The 18,671-nt window shown below is 47.4% G+C and overlaps 1 protein-coding gene across 1 annotated transcript in view; it reads right to left on the bottom strand.

The window, feature by feature from the left end:
* Positions 1-1,736: 1,736 nt before the first annotated feature.
* Positions 1,737-18,671, bottom strand: part of LOC139234801 (substance-P receptor-like) — a 243,136-nt gene continuing 226,201 nt past the window's right edge. Inside the window, exons 3-5 of the mRNA XM_070865491.1 lie at positions 18,363-18,513; positions 4,568-4,764; positions 1,737-2,782 (exon numbers count right to left, since the gene is read on the bottom strand). Coding sequence (XP_070721592.1) covers positions 2,488-2,782; positions 4,568-4,764; positions 18,363-18,513 — 643 coding nt within the window. The 3' untranslated portion in view covers positions 1,737-2,487. The remainder of the gene's footprint in view (positions 2,783-4,567; positions 4,765-18,362; positions 18,514-18,671) is intronic.

The following is an 18,671-nucleotide window of genomic DNA, read 5'->3' as shown; positions in this document are numbered from 1 at the left end:
CTGGGGCAAAACAACCCAATAAAGAGCCTTTTCTGTTTCAATTTTTAACCTGCGATGAGACTGATAATAACTACAAACGGGCCCCTGCCTTGATTGGAACTTCAATCATGCCACAAGGGGGCAATGCCGGCCAGCTTATCGATTTTTTACACTGAGTTTCACAATAATTTAAGGCTCATTCAATCAACAAATTCTGCAATTGATGGAACTGGACCAAACCAGACAGTTTTATTATCAGTTCAACTTCAATCTTTGAGAGGCCCAGAGCAAGGGAATCTGCAGTAAAAATCAGCCACACATTTAACACAATAAATTAATCAATTTGATTCCAATGGCCAAGATAAATTAAATAGAAAAGTGTCGACTTAAAATCGACACTTGCAAACTGAAGCACATTTCCCATTCCCAGTACATATGGCCTATGCATTCTTTGCTCTCTCACCAGATTTAGAATCACAGAATAATACGGCACAGAAGGAGGCCATTCGGCCCATCGTGCTCTTTGAAAGAGCGATCCGATTAGTCCCACTCCCCTGTTCTTTACCCGAAGCCCTGCAAAATTAAAATTCTACTGGGGGCCAGTTGGAACTCTCAACCAACAGTTGGGAAAGTTAAGAAACAAGTCCAGATATTTTCAGACATTGGGACGGAGAAACAGCGACAGTCTGTGCATCACCGACGGCGAAGATCAAGCCAGTTTTAAAGTGGAGAGAATTACATAATTTGCGATTAATATTTGTCCACAAGCAAAGTACACAAACTTTCACGATCACAGCTTTGTACAAAGATTTGGTATAGTAAACAGGGTCAAAGAATTGCTCCCCCTAAAACCTGCCAAATATGGGAAAATCACTTATCTTCATCATCAAAATCCTGGAACTCTCGACCGAAACAGCACCTTCACAAGAACGCGGCCCACCACCGAGTGGGCAATAGATGCCAGCCGTGCCAGCGATGCCCGCTTCCCGAGGATGAATACAATTAAGATCGTCAGCCTCTAGACGGAGACTGATTGTGGAAATCAATCGCTTGGCTTGCACGGGGCTGCAGACAATGTGGTTCTTTTCACCATCCGGAGAACATGGTGCTGTGAGCGGCCTGGCACTGACCGGGGACTAGGATGTGAAACGCTGTGCTGTGGGACAGACAGCACAGAGTGGCAGCACCCACGGGGATGTCAGCAAGCTCACACCATGAGGGACTCCAGGCACAGATTTACTGCCCCATGGTACAGAGCGGTGGAGTTCCGACCTGCCACCCCGACACCGCATCGCCAATCTGACACTGCCTTAACCACTCCTCCATTCACAAACATGTCCCTCTAAATTTAATGTTCCTGTCTGAATCCCATCCATTCAGAACCGATCCAGTCTGGCAGCCTGTGAAAAAGCGATTGTCTTCACTGAAATATCTCCCCGCCGTCAGCATGCTAAATGCATCAGCGGGTGAGTCCTTTGACTTATCTTTTGTTGGTAAACTCCTGTAGCTTTTGAAGGTCGGTGAGTTGTGTTATGATGAATCTCAACCCCAACATATCATTTGGAGAACGAGTTTTAGAAATCGGGAAGTCGGATGATAATTCCAGGGATGAGGGATTACGTGGAGAGACTGGAGAAGCTGGGGTTTGTTCTCCTTGGAGCAGAGAAGGTTGAGAGGAGATTTGATGGAGGTGTTCAAAATCATGAGGGGTCTGGACAGAGTAGATAGAGAGAAACTGTTCCCATTGGTGGAAGGGTCAGGAACCAGAGGTCACAGATTTAAGGCGATTGGCAGAAGAACCAAAGGTGACATGAGGAAAAACGTTTTTACGCAGCGAGTGGTTGGGATCTGGAATGCACGGCCTGAGAGGGTGGGGGAGGCAGACTCAATCGTGGCTTTCAAAAGGGGATTGGATAAGTACCTGAAGGAAAATAATTGCAGGGCTCCAGGGAAAGGGCGGGGGAGTGGGACTGGCTGAGGTGCTCCTGCAGAGAGCCGGCACGGGCTCGACGGGCCGAATGGCCGTCTGTGATGTAACCGTTTTGTGATTCATGATATTACGCAGGGTTGTGCTGCATTGTATTCTGGGTACTGAAGAAGCACAGCAGAATTATAAAGGTTTTGCTCTCGGGGCAGGGATTTTACAAGCCGACTGCTTGCAGGTAGCGGACGATCGAGAATTTGACAAATTTGGCCATTTAATGATGGTTGGGGGCGCGAAGCCAAGCTAGAACTTTCTACACAAGAGTTCCCTGCATTAAGGGACAAGTATTTTACCAGCAACCTGTTCAGGGGACGCTTGGTGAGCTACAGGATTGGTGTTGAGGCCCAGATTAGTGCTTTCATTTGGATTTCGGGGCCCCTGTTGCAGAGGCACCAATCTCACATGTATTGTGGTAAATTGGTATGTGGTGACCTCCTAGTGTCTCAACACCGGCTGCTGTCTGTTTGGAGAAATTCACTCTCTTCACACACTTTGGATCGGGGAGCTAGGTTAGAACTGACCATTTAGTAGAGGTCTGGCCTGTAGTGGCCAATGGAGGTCTCAGACCCTGCCTTTGAGAGGCTGCGGGCAGAGCCGTTGGAGGTGAGGTCCAGGGACAAATGCGTTGCCTTGACCGTCTCATCGATGTTGTCCTCATTCTGGTTGACGACTGTGGACAGTGTGGTTTCCATGCGGCTGATCCTGTACATGCTGCCCTGGGTCTGGAAATACTTGGCCGATTTCATCTCCAGTCCCTCGTAGTCGTTGGCTTTGACAAACGGGCACCAGCGGAACACACGACGGAATCCAGCCCGGAACCTGAAACAGAAACAAACTGCACAATCTCACCATTGTCGATCTATCAAACATGAGGGTCCGAGGTTTTCCCCAGGGCTCGGCCACAATCCTGGTGGAACCCACCGGAGGGGTCAAGTTACAACCACTCCGGGAGCGCCCGATTGGCTCGTACGCTGGAGCTAAACCTCGGTCTACCCTTTACAAGACAAATGATGCCAAAAGGACCAGGCCAAGGGGCTGCCAAGAGGCCCTCTTTCCCTGGCACAGAAGGGACCCTGTGCAGTACAGGAGACCACTGCACTGACGGCGATAAGGTGTCCAGATCTTCCGCTGGCTGCGTGGACTCCCAAACAAGCAGCTTGGTGACGTTTAAACAAATTGGGTCAGCCCCGCGCCCCCCACCCCCAACACACACAATGCTCTAAGGAGGGGGCGGGGGCGGTGTTAGGTGTCCTGGGGTAGGTGGGCACTAGATATAGGGGTCATATTTGACCCTGAAATGAGCTTCTGGCCACATATCCACAGCATAACTAAGACCGCCTATTTCCACCTCTGTAACATCGCCCGTCTCCGCCTCTGCCTCAGCTCATCCGCTGCTGAAGCCCTCATCCGTGCCTTTGTTACCTCTAGACTTGACTATTCCAACACACTCCTGGCTGGCCTCACGCATTCTACCCTACGTAAACTAGAGGTGATCCAAAACTCGGCTGCCCCGTGTCCTAACTCGCACCAAGTCCCACTCACCCATCATCCCCTGTGCTCACTGACCTACATTGGCTTCCAGTTAAGCAACACTTCGATTTCAAAATTCTCATCCTTTTTTTTCAAATCCCTCCATAGCCTCGCCCCTCCCTATCTCTGTAATTTCCTCCAGCCCCACAACCCCCCGAGATCTCTGAACTTCTCAAATTCTGCCCTCCTGAGCATCCCTGATTATAATCGCTCCACCATTGGTGACCGTGCCTTCTGTTGCCTGGGACCCAAGCTCTGGAACTCCCTCCCTAAACCTCTCTGCCTCTCTACCTCTCTTTCCTTCTTTAAGATGCTCCTTAAAACCTACCTCTTTGACCAAGCTTTTGGTCACCTGTTGTAATTTCTTCTTATGTGGCTCGCTGTCAATTTTTTTGTGTGTCTTAAAGCAGTTCTGTGAAGCGCCTCGGGACGTTTTACTGTGTTACAGGTGCTATATAAATGCAAGTTGTTGTTGTAACGGAGTAGGCACCCACCGCCAATGAGATCCCCTCACACTATCCCCACAACCTACGCCTGGCAGATTATTTGGAGAGTGCGTCCCCGACACTGGCTGGCCACACCATGTGATACAAGTCTGGCTGGACAGTGAGCGAGCGTGTGTGGAATTCAGATCGGCAGTGACTCCTCCCATAGTGGAACAGCCTGCGACCATTCACTGTGAAGGCCCACACATGAAGAATGGCCACTTGGGTGGGGCACTGGGGAGTGACTGACACCCGTGGAATTGTAATTCAGGGGAATCACAGGCATCAGCAGAGGAAATGTGCCTCAGGGGTCATTGTACAGTGCGTTGGGTAATGCCAGTATGACTCATACTCTATAGCTTGGCCCCTTGTGCAAATTATGGTGCACTGTATACATTATAAACACACAGGCTCAGAAGGACTTGCTACGTTGGCGGAATACTTAGGAGAAGTGGTGTGGGGGGCTTTGAGGCTCAGCCAGCTTGGCTGCCGCTACTCCTGGGGAACTGTCCACTGCCTGGCTAACTGAAATATGTTGGTCATCACCTTGGGGGTGAGGAAGAACGTCCTTTCTCCAGTCGCGACTTACCGGTCATTGAGACAGCAGTAGATGATGGGGTTGTACATTGTGGAACTCATGGCCAGCCAGTTGATGGCCAGGTACACTTGCTGGATGTACTTCTTCTGGTAGATCTCAGGGTGGAACAGGTAGAGCAGGAAGTAGATGTGAAAGGGCAACCAGCACACAGCGAAGGTGGTCACCACCACCATCATCATCTTCACCACCTGCCGCCGGGAACAAAGGGCAGCCTTTAGATTATTCAAATCTCCCAGCCGGGCTTCAGCTCCCAAAAACAGCATGACTTCATTGCTTTATTCTGAGTCAGGATCAGCTCAGTCTCTGGGATTTGTGAGTTGAGCAAAATGGGAGTGTCAACTTGGAGGAGCAAAATATTTTCATAAAAAAATAAAGGAAGGAAGGAAGGAAGGAAGGAAGGGAGGGAGGGAGGCTAAGATGGATGGATGGAGCACCTTTGAAGTGTAGTGACTACTGTCATCCCATCAATCTGGGCTGGATTCAGACAGAGATGAAATGGCAATGTCTAACCAGTCCCTGGGAATCACTATCCACAAAGAGAACTTAGTTGAGGAATGGCAAAGATCTCGGAAGCAGTGTCTGCTGTAAGTGTACTAATATTTTGCAGCCATATCATGTCATGGGTGGTTGCCGCCTGCCCGGCCTGTGTTGCTGCTGTTCTTTAGCCAGGAGCTGGGAGGTGTGTGAGCTGCTGTCCATCTGTGGCAATGAATAAGATGTTTATTTTAATATTCTTGGTATCACATTAATCTGGGCAAAGTATGTGGTTGGGGTGGTGGGAGATGACCAGGCATTGAAGAGCAAGCATGGACACAGGTTCAGTGAACTAAACTGGGGTGAAGTTGGTCTGGACCAGAAACATGCAAAGGCCTCATAGCCAATTGAAGACATTGAATTCAACGGACAAGAAAATTGTGTGTGGTGTAAAACAGGTTGATGATTCGCTTGAACCCTCACACTACTCGCGAGATCCAATTACACCCCCAGTGGGTTCCCGCTGTAATTCCTCTGATTCTACTCCATACTTGTTTAAAGGGGCTGGCACCTGATTACACGCAGGGTCTCAAGGAGACTGATTTCCAGGAGCTCAGACTCTCTGTCGAACTGGAACTGCTCAACCTGTGCCCGGCAAGCCCCAGTGATGGGGCTTCACCTCAAGGGCCAATGAAGAGTCTGTGTGGGGAAAAGGGAAGGAGAGGAAGGCAAGATGGGGAAGGAGTAGATGCCTGATAGGGCGGTGGAAGCAGATTTATTAATAACTTTCAAAAGGGAGTTGGTTAAATACATGAAGGGTAAAGATTTGCTGGGGAGTGGGACGTATTGAATAGTTCGTGCAAAGAACTGGCACGGACACGATGGGCCGAATGGCCTCCTTCTGTGCTGTATGATTCTATGAAAAGGTAAAGGATGCATTCCTCAAATTTGTTCGGTTACTGGACGAGCAAGGGCCTATTGCGAAGAGGCTGAAAATTCCATGAAGACGTTGCTAGCAGAGCTCAAGGAATAGGATCCATGGCTGATTTTATTGACTTGAATTGAAGCATTGAATCAGAAGTTGTAGTTTATGAAGTACGACATGGGCCTGCTTTTAAATTCAGACATATTTTAGAATAGATGTCAATTTGTGACGTAGTGCATGTCGGTCACAAGCTTTGCACATGAGCTGAGACAGCAGCAATACAATTCCAGGAACTCCCTAGTCGCTTCAGGATGTTGGTGACAGGATGCACGCTGCAACATAGCACACCACAACGGATATGGTGAGACATATTAAACATAAATTTACATACTAGATGGCTATATTGCGCAACAATATGCTTTTAAGGCAATATCTAAATGTCATGGAACACTGCCTGATCAAAATAGGTCAGTGTAACTGTATAACGGAAGCAGCCATGTTGTGTTCTGGAAAAGTGAATCTTTGGAGTGCCTGGGTGAGGACCCAGTAAAATTTGCTCTCCCCTCGAGGTAATCAAATAAACAACTCTTTAACTTTTCACAGACTTCTCGTGGTGTATTTATTATCCGAACAGGATTCCTTGGAAGGCAAACAGAAGACCGTTGACAGGTCATCACACAGTGAGTATTTTAAATTACCACTCTAAAATCCGATGTAATCTGTGACGGGACATGTTGGTCGACCAGGGGATCCAAACTTTGGAAGAAGTCTGCGGAACAGTAAGACTTGTATTATATGTAATTGAGTAATTTAGATTAAAGTAATTGTCAGAAAAATTGTCGTAGTGATATATGTCAGCAAGTTGGAAGTAATTAAGTTATAATTGTATAGAAACATAGAAACATAGAAAATAGGCGCAGGAGTAGGCCATTCGGCCCTTCGAATCTGCACCACAATTCAATAAGATCATGGCTAATCGTTCCCTCAGTACCCCTTTCCTGCTTTCTCTTCATACCCCTTGATCCCCTTAGCCGTAAGGGCCATATCTAACACCCTCTTGAATATATCCAATGAACTGGCATCAATAACTCTCTGCAGCAGGGAATTCCACAGATTAACAACTCTCTGAGTGAAGACGTTTCTTCTCATCTCAGTCCTAAATGGCCTACTCCTTATCCTAAGACTGTGTCCCCTAGTTCTGGACTTTCCCAACATTGGGAACATTCTATCCGCATCTAACCTGTCCCATCCCGTCAGAATCTTATATGTTTCTATGAGATCCCCTCTCATCCTTCCAAACTCCAATGTATAAAGGCCCAGTTGATCAAGTCTCTCCTCATATGTCAGTCCTGCCATCCCGGGAATCAGTCTGGTGAACCTTCGCTGCACTCCCTCAATAGCAAGAACGTCCTTCCTCAGATTAGAAGACCAAAACTGAACACAATATTCCAGGTGAGGCCTTACCAAGGCCCTGTACGACTGCAGTAAGACCTCCCTGCTCCAATACTCAAATCCCCTAGCTATGAAGGCTAACATACCATTTGCCTTCTTCACCTCCTGCTGCACCTGTATGCCAACTTTCAATGACTGATGAACCATGACACCAGGTCTCGTTGCACCTCCCCTTTTTCTAATCTGCTGCCATTCAGATAATATTCTGTCTTCGCGTTTTTGCCCCCAAAGTGGATAACCTCATATTTATGCACATTATACTGCTTCTGCCTTGCATTTGCCCACTCATCTAACCTGTCCAAGTCACCCTGCAGCCACCTAGTGTCCCTCTCACAGCTCACACCACCACCCAGTTTAATGTCATCTGCAAACTTGGAGATATTACACTCAATTCCTTCATCCAAATCATTGTATATTGTAAAGAGCTGGGGTCCCAGCACTGAACCCTGCGGCACCCCACTAGTCACTGCCTGCCAGTCTGAAAAGGATCCGTTTATCCCGACTCTCTGCTTCCTGTCTGCCAACCAGTTCTCTATCCACATCAGTATATTATCCCCAATACCATGAGCTTTGATTTTGCACACCAATCTCTTGTGTGGGACCTTGTCAAAAGTCTAGAGTGTACAATATAACTGTACCAGATAACACAGTCAAGTACAAAGTTGATCTGGGTCTAGGATTACCTGAGTGTCTGATAATTGTCTAAATAGAAAGCTAAATTATCAAGTATCAGTTCGGACCAGGGTATGGCCGACGGAGGTAAAATAGACTGTGGACCGGAACGGTCGCTCACGAGGTTTTACGCTGAAGACCGCCAGGGACTTACAGATAAAATGATGAAGGATGGATGGGATACTTCTAAAGAGCCACCAATTCAGAAAGATTGGTGAGAAAAAGAAAGCAATGAAGGCTGGCATAATTAGAGCATGACAATTTATAAAGTACAAAGAACTGGCTAAACCAAAATGAGAAGAATTAAAGAACTTAAGAGAAGCTAGTGAACAACAGAGACTATCTGTGTTCAAAGTGACTGACGACAACGACAGAACCACAAGTTCAATGACAATGGGGACAACCCCCTCCATATATGCACCGGCACCGGCCGAGGACAACTATGATGAAGTATTAATGGCACCACTGTTTGCTCGCGGACAGGACCCCGACACCGACGGTAATTTGTGAGGACTGAACTTTAACTATAAGCCTTTCACAGCAATTGAGAAACAAGGCTTGTTGAAAGACCTTCCCATGTTAAAGGCATCACACGGCACTGCCGTCTTTTGGAAAATATTGGGTGAACTGTCTAACATACATTATATGGATGAGCGTGACATTCATCAAATGGTAAGGGCAAAGTGGCCAAGAGAAATATGGGAGAAATTGTTTTAATTGCAGAAAACCAGGAAATAAGTGTAAATTGTAATAAGCCTGGGACCACCAAATATGGCCCTCCCCTTCCAAATTTATTGCAAAAATCAGGGGTGGGGGGGTTTATGGGGTGGTGGTCACACAACGACAGGATGTGACCCGTAGCTTACTATTCGACCCAGAAGTCACCGGTGGCAGCAGGTCTGTCCCGGTGCAGAGCCGCACTGCACTGTGCCACTTGGGCGGTGAAGATCAGCGAACGCATCGTCATGACGGCAGAGATAATGTTATACACCAAACATGCCTTGGTGGAAATGCTAAACACGGGAGAAACATAGAAACATAGAAAATAGGTGCAGGAGTAGGCCATTCGGCCCTTCTAGCCTGCACCGCCATTCAATGAGTTCATGGCTGAAAATGCAACTTCAGTACCCCATTCCTGCTTTCTCACCATACCCCTTGATCCCCCGAGTAGTAAGGACTACATCTAACTCCTTTTTGAATATATTTAGTGAATAGGCCTCAACAACTTTCTGTGGTAGAGAATTCCACAGGTTCACCACTCTCTGGGTGAAGAAGTTTCTCCTCATCTCGGTCCTAAATGGCTTACCCCTTATCCTTAGGCTATGACCCCTGGTTCTGGACTTCCCCAACATTGGGAACATTCTTCCTGTATCTACCCTGTCTAAACCCGTCAGAATTTTAAACGTTTCTATGAGATCCCCTCTCATTCGTCTGAACTCCTTTGAATACAAGCCCAGTTGATCCAGTCTTTCTTGATATGTCAGTCCCGCCATCCCGGGAATCAGTCTGGTGAATCTTCGCTGCACTCCCTCAATAGCAAGAACGTCCTTCCTCAAGTTAGGAGACCAAAACTATACACAATACTCCAGGTGTGGCCTCACCAATGCCCTGTACAACTGTAGTAACACCTCCCTGCCCCTGTACTCAAATCCCCTCGCTATGAAGGCCAACATGCCATTTGCTTTCTTAACCGCCTGCTGTACCTGCATGCCAACCTTCAATGACTGATGTACCATGACACCCAGGTCTTGTTGCATCTCCCCTTTTCCTAATCTGTCACCATTCAGATAATAGTCTGTCTCTCTGTTTTTACCACCAAAGTGGATAACCTCACATTTATCCACATTATACTTCATCTGCCATGCATTTGCCCACTCACCTAACCTACTAAGTCATTCTGCAGCCTCATAGCATCCTCCTCGCAGCTCACACTGCCACACAACTTAGTGTCATCTGCAAATTCGGAGATACTACATTTAATCCCCTCATCTAAATCATTAATGTACAATGTAAACAGCTGGGGCCCCAGCACAGAACCTTGCGGTACCCCACTAGTCACTGCCTGCCATTCTGAAAAGTACCCATTTACTCCTACTCTTTGCTTCCTGTCTGACAACCAGTTCTCAATCCATGTCAGCACACTACCCCCAATCCCATGTGCTTTAACTTTGCACATTGATCTCTTGTATGGGACCTTGTCGAAAGCCTTCTGAAAGTCCAAATACACCACATCAACTGGTTCCCCCTTGTCCACTCTACTGGAAACATCCTCAAAAAATTCCAGAAGATTTGTCAAGCAGATTTCCCTTTCACAAATCCATGCTGACTTGGACCTATCATGTCACCTCTTTCCAAATGCGCTGCTATGACATCCTTAATAATTGATTCCATCATTTTACCCACTACTGAGGTCAGGCTGACCGGTCTATAATTCCCTGTTTTCTCTCTCCCTCCTTTTTTAAAAAGTGGGATTACATTGGCTACCCTCCACTCCATAGGAACTGATCCAGAGTCTATGCAATGTTGGAAAATGACTGTCAATGCATCCGCTATTTCCAAGACCACCTCCTTAAGTACTCTGGGATGCAGTCCATCAGGCCCTGGGGATTTATCGGCCTTCAACCCCATCAATTTTCTCAACACAATTTCCCGACTAATAAGGATTTCCCTCAGTTCCTCCTTCTTACTCGACCCTCTGACCCCCTTTATATCCGGAAGGTTGTTTGTGTCCTCCTTAGTGAATACCGAACCAAAGTACTTGTTCAATTGGTCTACCATTTCTTTGTTCCCAGTTATGACTTCCCCTGATTCTGACTGCAGGGGACCTACATTTGTCTTTACTAACCTTTTTCTCTTTGCATATCTATACAAGCTTTTGCAGTCCACTTTAATGTTCCCTGCAAGCTTCCTCTCGTACTCTATTTTCCCTGCCCTAATCAAACCCTTCGTCCTCCTTTGCTGAGTTCTAAATTTCTCCCAGTCTCTGGGTTCGCTGCTATTTCTGGCCAATTTGTATGCCACTTCCTTGGCTTTAATACTATCCCTGATTTCCCTTGATAGCTACGGTTGAGCCACCTTCCCTTTTTTATTTTTACACCAGACAGGGATGTACAATTGTTGTAGTTCATCCATGCGGTCTCTAAATGTCTGCCATTGCCCATCCACTGTCAACCCCTTAAGCATCATTCGCCAATCTATCCTAGCCAATTCACACCTCATATCTTCAAAGTTACCCTTCTTTAAGTTCTGGACCATGGTCTCTGAATTAACTGTTTCATTCTCCATCCTTATGTAGAATTCCACCATTTTATGGTCACTCTTCCCCAAAGGGCCTCGCACAACGAGATTGCTAATTAATCCTCTCTCATTACACAACACCCAGTCTAAGATGGCCTCCCCACTAGTTGGTTTCTCGACATATTGGTCTAAAAAACCATCCCTTATGCACTCCAGGAAATCCCCCTCCACCGTATTGTTTCCAGTTTGGTTAGCCCAATCTATATGCATATTAAAGTCACCCATGACAACTGCTGCACCTTTATTGCATGCACTCCTAATTTCCTGTTTGATGCCCTCCCCAACATCATGACTACTGTTTGGAGGTCTGTACACAACTCCCACTAGCGTTTTCTGCCCCTTGGTATTCCGTAGTTCCACCCATACCGATTCCACATCATCCAAGCTAATGTCTTTCCTTACAATTGCATTAATTTCCTCTTTAACCAGCAACGCCACCCCGCCTCCTTTCCCTTTCTGTCTATCCTTCCTAAATGTTGAGTACCCTTGGATGTTGGGTTCTCAGCCTTGGTCACCCTGGAGCCATGTCTCCATGGTGCCAACCACATCGTATCCGTTAACTGCTATCTGCACAGTTAATTCGTCCGCCTTATTCCGAATACTCCTCGCATTGAGGCACAGAGCCTTCAGGCTTGCCTTTTTAACACACTTAGACCCTTTAGAATTTTTCTGCAAAGTGGCCGTTTTTGTTTTTTGCCTTGGGTTTCTCTGCCCTCCACTTTTACTCATCTCCTTTCTGTCTTTTGCTTCTGTCTCCAATTTGTTTCCCTCCGTCTCCCTACATTGGTTCCCATCCCCCTGCCATATTAGTTTAACTCCTCCCCAACAGCCCTAGCAAACACTCCTCCTCGGACATTGGTTCCGGTCCTGCCCAGGTGCAGACCGTCCGGTTTGTACTGGTCCCACCTTCCCCAGAACCGGTTCCAATGCCCCAGGAATTTGAATCCCTCCCTTCTGCACCACTGCTCAAGCCACGTATTCATCTGAGCTGTCCTGCGATTCCTACTCTGACTAGCACATGGCATTGGTAGCAATCCCGAGATTACTACTTTTGAGGTCCTACTTTTTAATTTAGCTCCTAGCTCCTTAAATTCGTCTCGTAGGACCTCATCCCATTTTTTACCTATATCGTTGGTACCAATGTGCACCATGACAACTGGCTGTTCACCCTCCCTTTTCAGAATGTCCTGCACCTGCTCCGAGACATCCTTGATCCTTGCACCAGGGAGGCAACATACCATCCTGGAGTCTCGGTTGCGGCTGCAGAATCGCCTATCTATTCCCCTTACAATTAAATCCCCTATCACTATCGCTCTCCCACTCTTTTTCCTGCCCTCCTGTGCAGCAGAGCCAGCCACGGTGCCATGAACTTGGCTGCTGCTGCTCCCTCCTGATGAGTCATCCCCCTCAACAGTACTCAAAGCTCCAGCTTGCCTCAAATGTACGCAGGGCACAATGGGAAGTGTTCCTACTGCCCAACGATGAATGAGCAAAAATATTCCACGACATCGGAGAAAAGCCGGCAAAGGGAATCCTCGCCCTGGGGGAACCCCATGGGTGCGATGCTCTCGAGTGGGAGGACTCCCCCGGAAATTTGGGTGAGATCGCACTCTAGAATCCAGACCTCATAGACGGGTCTCGAATGTATGGGAATGTCCATCCCAGAATGGGATGGGCGATGGTGGATCAACACCCGCAAGTAATAATAATATTAATAACTTTTATTTATGTAGCGTCCCTCGGCGCTTCGAAACAATTGAGGGAAATGTAAAAAGAGGTTAAAGGTTGGGGTCTGAAGTTGAAGGGGCATGAGATGGAGGACTATCAGCACATGAGGCAGAGCTGCTGCCCCTGACCGAAGCTCTGATATTAGCAAAGGGGAAATCAGTAAACATTCATACCGACAGCAGGTATGCTTCCGGAACAGTCCATGACTACATGGTCGCCTGGGGAAGGCGAGGGTTTGTCATCTCGGGTGGTGAGGCCATCAAACATGAAGGCTGGATTAGGCTGTTACTAAATGCTGCCAAGGCGGTGATACTAAAGGTAAAAGCGCAGCAGCGGGTGGTGGACTAATTCAGAAAGGAGACGAGGCTGCTCGCGAGGCAGCGACATCTGCCCAAGTCGAGGCAGAACCAGTAATCAGCCTCACCACGGAAGAGGATATAAAAATTACATGCAGACGTTAGAAAGAAAGAAAGAGCAAAATGGAAGAGGAATGGAGGAGTGCTTGGGTCGGAATCCGTGTGGAGAAAGGACGGAAAGGTACAAGTCCCCTCCTGTATAAGGAAAATGCTCATGTAATTGCACCACGGCATCAACCACGCCGGACGCAAACACCATGACAATAATTACCTCCCGAGATTGGTGGTGGCCAGGAATGGGGCGTGACATTGCTAAGTGTTGCCAGCAATGTATTACGTGCACCCAACATAATTCGGGGAAGGCCTTCAAAATAAGAATGGCCCATCAACCATGCCCACGGGGACCGTGGGAGGAATATACAAATTGACTTTACAGGGCCATTGCCAAACTCTCGAGGAAGAAAATACTGTCTAGTGATAACAGATCTGTTCACACGGTGGGTTGAAGCATTCGCCAACAGAAACTACACCGCGACCACGGTAGCAAGAATTTTCGCAGAAGGGTAATTCCCCGCTGGGGAATACCCACTCTAATCGACTCTGATCAAGGAACCCACTTCACAATGCAGGTAGTAAAGTTATTGTGCACCACATTAGGCATCAAACAGAAATTTCACATCCCTTACCACCCCCAGAGTTGGGGGATGGTGGAACAGACAAACCGCACTATAAAGACAGCCCTGGCCAAGGCCATTCAAGGCGAACTGTTACCTGCCATATTAATGAGGCTGAGAGCCACTCCGAACCATACAACGGGTCTAACCCCATACGGACTCATGACAGGTAGGGCCATGAGACTACCCGAGGGAGTAACTACCCGAGGGAGTGGACCTGGGTCCATTGAGGGACCGCATTTGTAGATATGTAATGGAACTGAGCAAAGAGTTAAAAGGCATGAGACAGGAAGTCAGGGAACAGCAGGCAGGTAGGGACCAGAATGAGGATTTAGAATCACCAGCAGACATTCCACAGGTAGGAAAAAAGGTAATAGTAAAAGGTTTACCGGGCCGAACGGGATTTGCCCCACGATGGTCCGGCCCATATCAGGTACTCATCAGCAGCGACACATGCGTGTGTGCAGATATTAAGGGCGTCGGACGATGGAAACATTGGTCCCAGTTGAAACGATACACTGACACGTAGTGAATAGCCCAAGGGCATCCACCCTTTTCCTATTTACAGGATGACTTGGAGGATCGTGGTTCTGATCATACTTTGGACCCATGGAACAGAACATCTTCTGAGAAATCGACATCCAGAGGATCAGGGAGACTCGATTTGCCAATTGGTCCTCGTGGAAGACGGAATATATCTGACTGGCATATTCCAGCGACAGGGCGCAGTGCCCCCCCCCTCAGACTAGGCCGAACATTTTGCGGGTGTAAGGGAACCCAACCCACAATATTGGGTGTCAGAATAGGGTACAATAGGAACTTGTGCATTGAATGTGGTATCAATAGAATATGGACCAGTTTCCGGACCTATCAGAGATGCATACAGATTAAGTTTAAGAGTATCTATCAGGGATGACACAGGTATTAGATGCCTGTAGAAACATATGGCCACGTGCTAACTATATGCGGTGCCTTACAAAGGAGGGTAGCCGCAGCGGTAGCAATATAAAAGATGTCACATCAGACATCGTGAGAGATTGTTGGATAGTTGACCGGGAAGTCATCCTGAATTTGGTCCAATACCAGCCTTACGATTTCACTGTGAGTATTAGGCACACAAGGTTTGAGTCTACACAATACATTTGTGCATGAAGCGATACATGTCTATCCCCAATAATCCGGGCGGAGTGGTTCTGCGAGCATAAGAGGGAACCCAGTTGTAAGATACGACCCCGAGATACGAGCACTATACACCAGGATGCTAAACATAGTACTCAGCAAAGCAAGGGATGCCTCGGGAGCCTCCCAATACCAGGGACACATAGGATTCCAGTGCTTCAAGCGAGGACTAGTCAATGATGTATTGACTGGAGTTAATACTGGCACCTCCCTTGTAAATGCCCTGGATATCCAATCGGTAAAGGCAAGCTCCGAGTGTCTTAGAGAGACCATGCGGATATTACTCCAGAAACACACGTGGTATGCCGGGACAGGAGTGGACTTGGGGCAGGAAACCTCCAAGATACAATTAAAAAGACTGACAATATTGGAGGCACATTCCGCCACTATTAATCGCCTAATTGATCGAGAATATCAGGACGCATCTAACGGGGCAAAACGGGATATCTGTCACGCCTATGGCAGGTGGATAATAGGACAAGTGCACCATAACCTGGACCAAATGCATGCTGGGAGGGTTCCGGACTGGATCAACCGCACCCACCTACTGCAGCTGGCCCAACACCCGGGAGCCCTGGATCGCTGCATATTAAAGGGCATGGCAAGGGTCTACCTTGTGACTGGTGGGTGCACCAATAACCGCACCTCAATGGTAGGGTGATGACCGGAAACGCGAAACCATACCCACAATATGAGGTGGAGAATTTCGGATTGATGAGAGAAAGGGACTACTTGTGGTACTATCCAATGGATGAAACAATGAGCGGGGTCTCATTGAGTGGGTGCCGCAGGGTAGGAAGCCTAACAATTTGCCCTCACCCTGTGGGACAAGGAAATACGATGGGTGTGGATTTAATCAAACTATCGGATGCGTGCTGGAAATAGAGTTGGAACCAACCCACTCAGCATACCGGGGAAGAGGTGAATACTCTGGTGGCCACCTAAAGGACGTGTAACTAGAGTAACGTCACTAATCCCAATGTTTGCTTTACCCCCAGCTGACCCGTAACCATCGGATGTGCACCAATGACGTACATTCACGCACGGGAAACAATCACTGAAAATCTAACTGGTGAAATAAAGACGGACCTGGGGCTATACGAGGAAGCCCTTGTGGCACCCGTACACCTCCCGGAAGGTCTGACCAACCTCCTACACCAGGGGCAGGGAAACATCAAACGGTATCACCTCCTGAAACAGAAACTAAACAAGCTAGACAAGGAGACCAAACTGAACTCCGTAAAATTCCCTGGTATGAACAGGCCTGGAATTGGGGCTTGAATGTGGACATCCACCCTTGGATTCGCATTATCTCACATATAGTGGTGGCAGTACAACTGGTTCTGGCTCTGTGCTAGTTGGGAATGACATGCATTGCTTGCTCAAAACAAAATAATACAAAGAAAGCTTAAGCAATAGTTAAGGAGCAGGTGAGGTTACTTAAATTAGATGTTATTTAGAGCTTAAAAGGCACTGGACCTCCCTAACCCTGTAGCGACTGCTGCATAAAGGGGGCTACAAGGCATCGTATCAGGTAGAGTGGGAATTGTCACCTTGGGCGGGTTAGCCAAGGGCCAAAATGGGGGATGGAAGTACGACATGGGCCTGCTTTTAAATTCAGACATATTTTAGAATAGATGTCAATTTGTGACGTAGTGCATGTAGGTCACAAGCTTTGCACACGAGCTGAGACAGCAGCAATACAATTCCAGGAACTCCCTAGTCACTTCAGGATGTTGGTGACAGGATGCACGCTGCAACATAGCACACCACAACAGATATGGTAAGACATATTAAACATAAATTTACATACTGGATGGCTATATTGCGCAACAATATTCTTTTAAGGCAATATCTAAATGTCATGTCAGCTGACAGGAACACTGCCTGATCAAAATAGGTCAGTGTAACTGTTTAACGGAAGCAGCCATGTTGTGTTTTGGAAAAGTGAATCTTTGGAATGCCTGGGTGAGGACCCAGTAAAATTCGCTCTCCCCTGGAGGTAATCAAATAAACAACTCTTTAACTTTTCACAGACTTCTCGTGGTGTATTACACCACAACAGTTTACAATAAAAAATTATCATCTAGCTGCTGACAGATTTATTCTTATTTTCTGTTGAAAACATCGGCCTGCATTTTCTGGGGAAGATGACCATGTACGCGGCCGTAAGTGCCCAGGAAATCCCACAACTTGTGATCTGTCAAGTTTTAGCTTCCCCGGGAAATGGACATCTGCCGCCGATGGTTGGGCTATTTGCCCAATTACTGCCCAGCGAATGCCCCTGAAGGCAGAGGGCCCTCTTTTACCAGTGTAAGAGTTTCAATAAATATTTTTAAAATATATTGTTTAAAATAAAAACACTCGCAATTAGGTTATTTTTATCCCCCTGAAAACATTTAAATTTCTTTTCAAAAAATAAAATGTTGTTTTAAATGTTTCATTTAATTGTATTTGAATTCATTTTGAACTTGTAATGATTTATTTTTATTTAACTGGTGTGTAACTGGCACTGACTATACTGGCAGGGTCTCAAGGAGAATGATTTTATGGAGCAGCCAGCTCCAGGAGCTCAGACTCTCTGTAGAACTGGAACTGCTCAACCTGTGCCCGGCAAGCCCCAGATGGGGTGTCCGTCCAAAAAGGCAATCCCCATAAGCATAATGTGAATCCCAGTTTCATTGGCTGCCGGGCCCACCTGATGCTAGGGGTGCTTGCGAACCCACCTGAGTCCCGAGGTACGTGGGCCTTTAGCATCGCGCACGCTCGCAGGCCCAGGAGCACGAGTCTAGCAACCCTCGGGCACATCAGGTAGGTTCATACTTTCCTTGCGGTTCGGAAGCAATTGCCCATGGGAAGCCTCCGACTGCAAATTCATGGCCAAAGTATCTTGCAGGAATATGACTACACACAAAGGGTATCGCTTCTCTCCGCATACACCCCGCGCCCGCCTCCCCTCCACGTGGCCCTAACCACCACAGCAAGCCTCATCTCAGGCACCGGTTGAAGGAACATGGTGGCTCACTCACCTTCCTCTTGGCATTCATCTGCTCCCTGTACCTGTCGGAGGAATCTCCTGGGATCGCACTTGCCCACAGGGTTATGCCGACAACGGTGTAAGCGAACCCCATCACCATCAGGGGCAGGAAGTAGACCAGGGCTGTTACACAGACGTGATACCTGCCAGAGAAATGCAGCATCAGTCACTGAAGACACTAACAGATTACAGGGAGCTGCAGGTAACTGAGTTAAGCTGAACAGTGATTGGACCTTTTCTCTTTGCTTGCAAGGCAGAAAATAGCGGATAAGCAAATTAGTCTGATGATAGAATTCTGACA

This window comes from Pristiophorus japonicus, chromosome 22 (genome assembly GCF_044704955.1).
Source record: "Pristiophorus japonicus isolate sPriJap1 chromosome 22, sPriJap1.hap1, whole genome shotgun sequence".
NCBI classification, from domain to species: domain Eukaryota; kingdom Metazoa; phylum Chordata; class Chondrichthyes; family Pristiophoridae; genus Pristiophorus; species Pristiophorus japonicus.
Note: the sequence above shows the minus strand (reverse complement) of the source record. Positions and strands in the feature narration are given on the sequence as shown.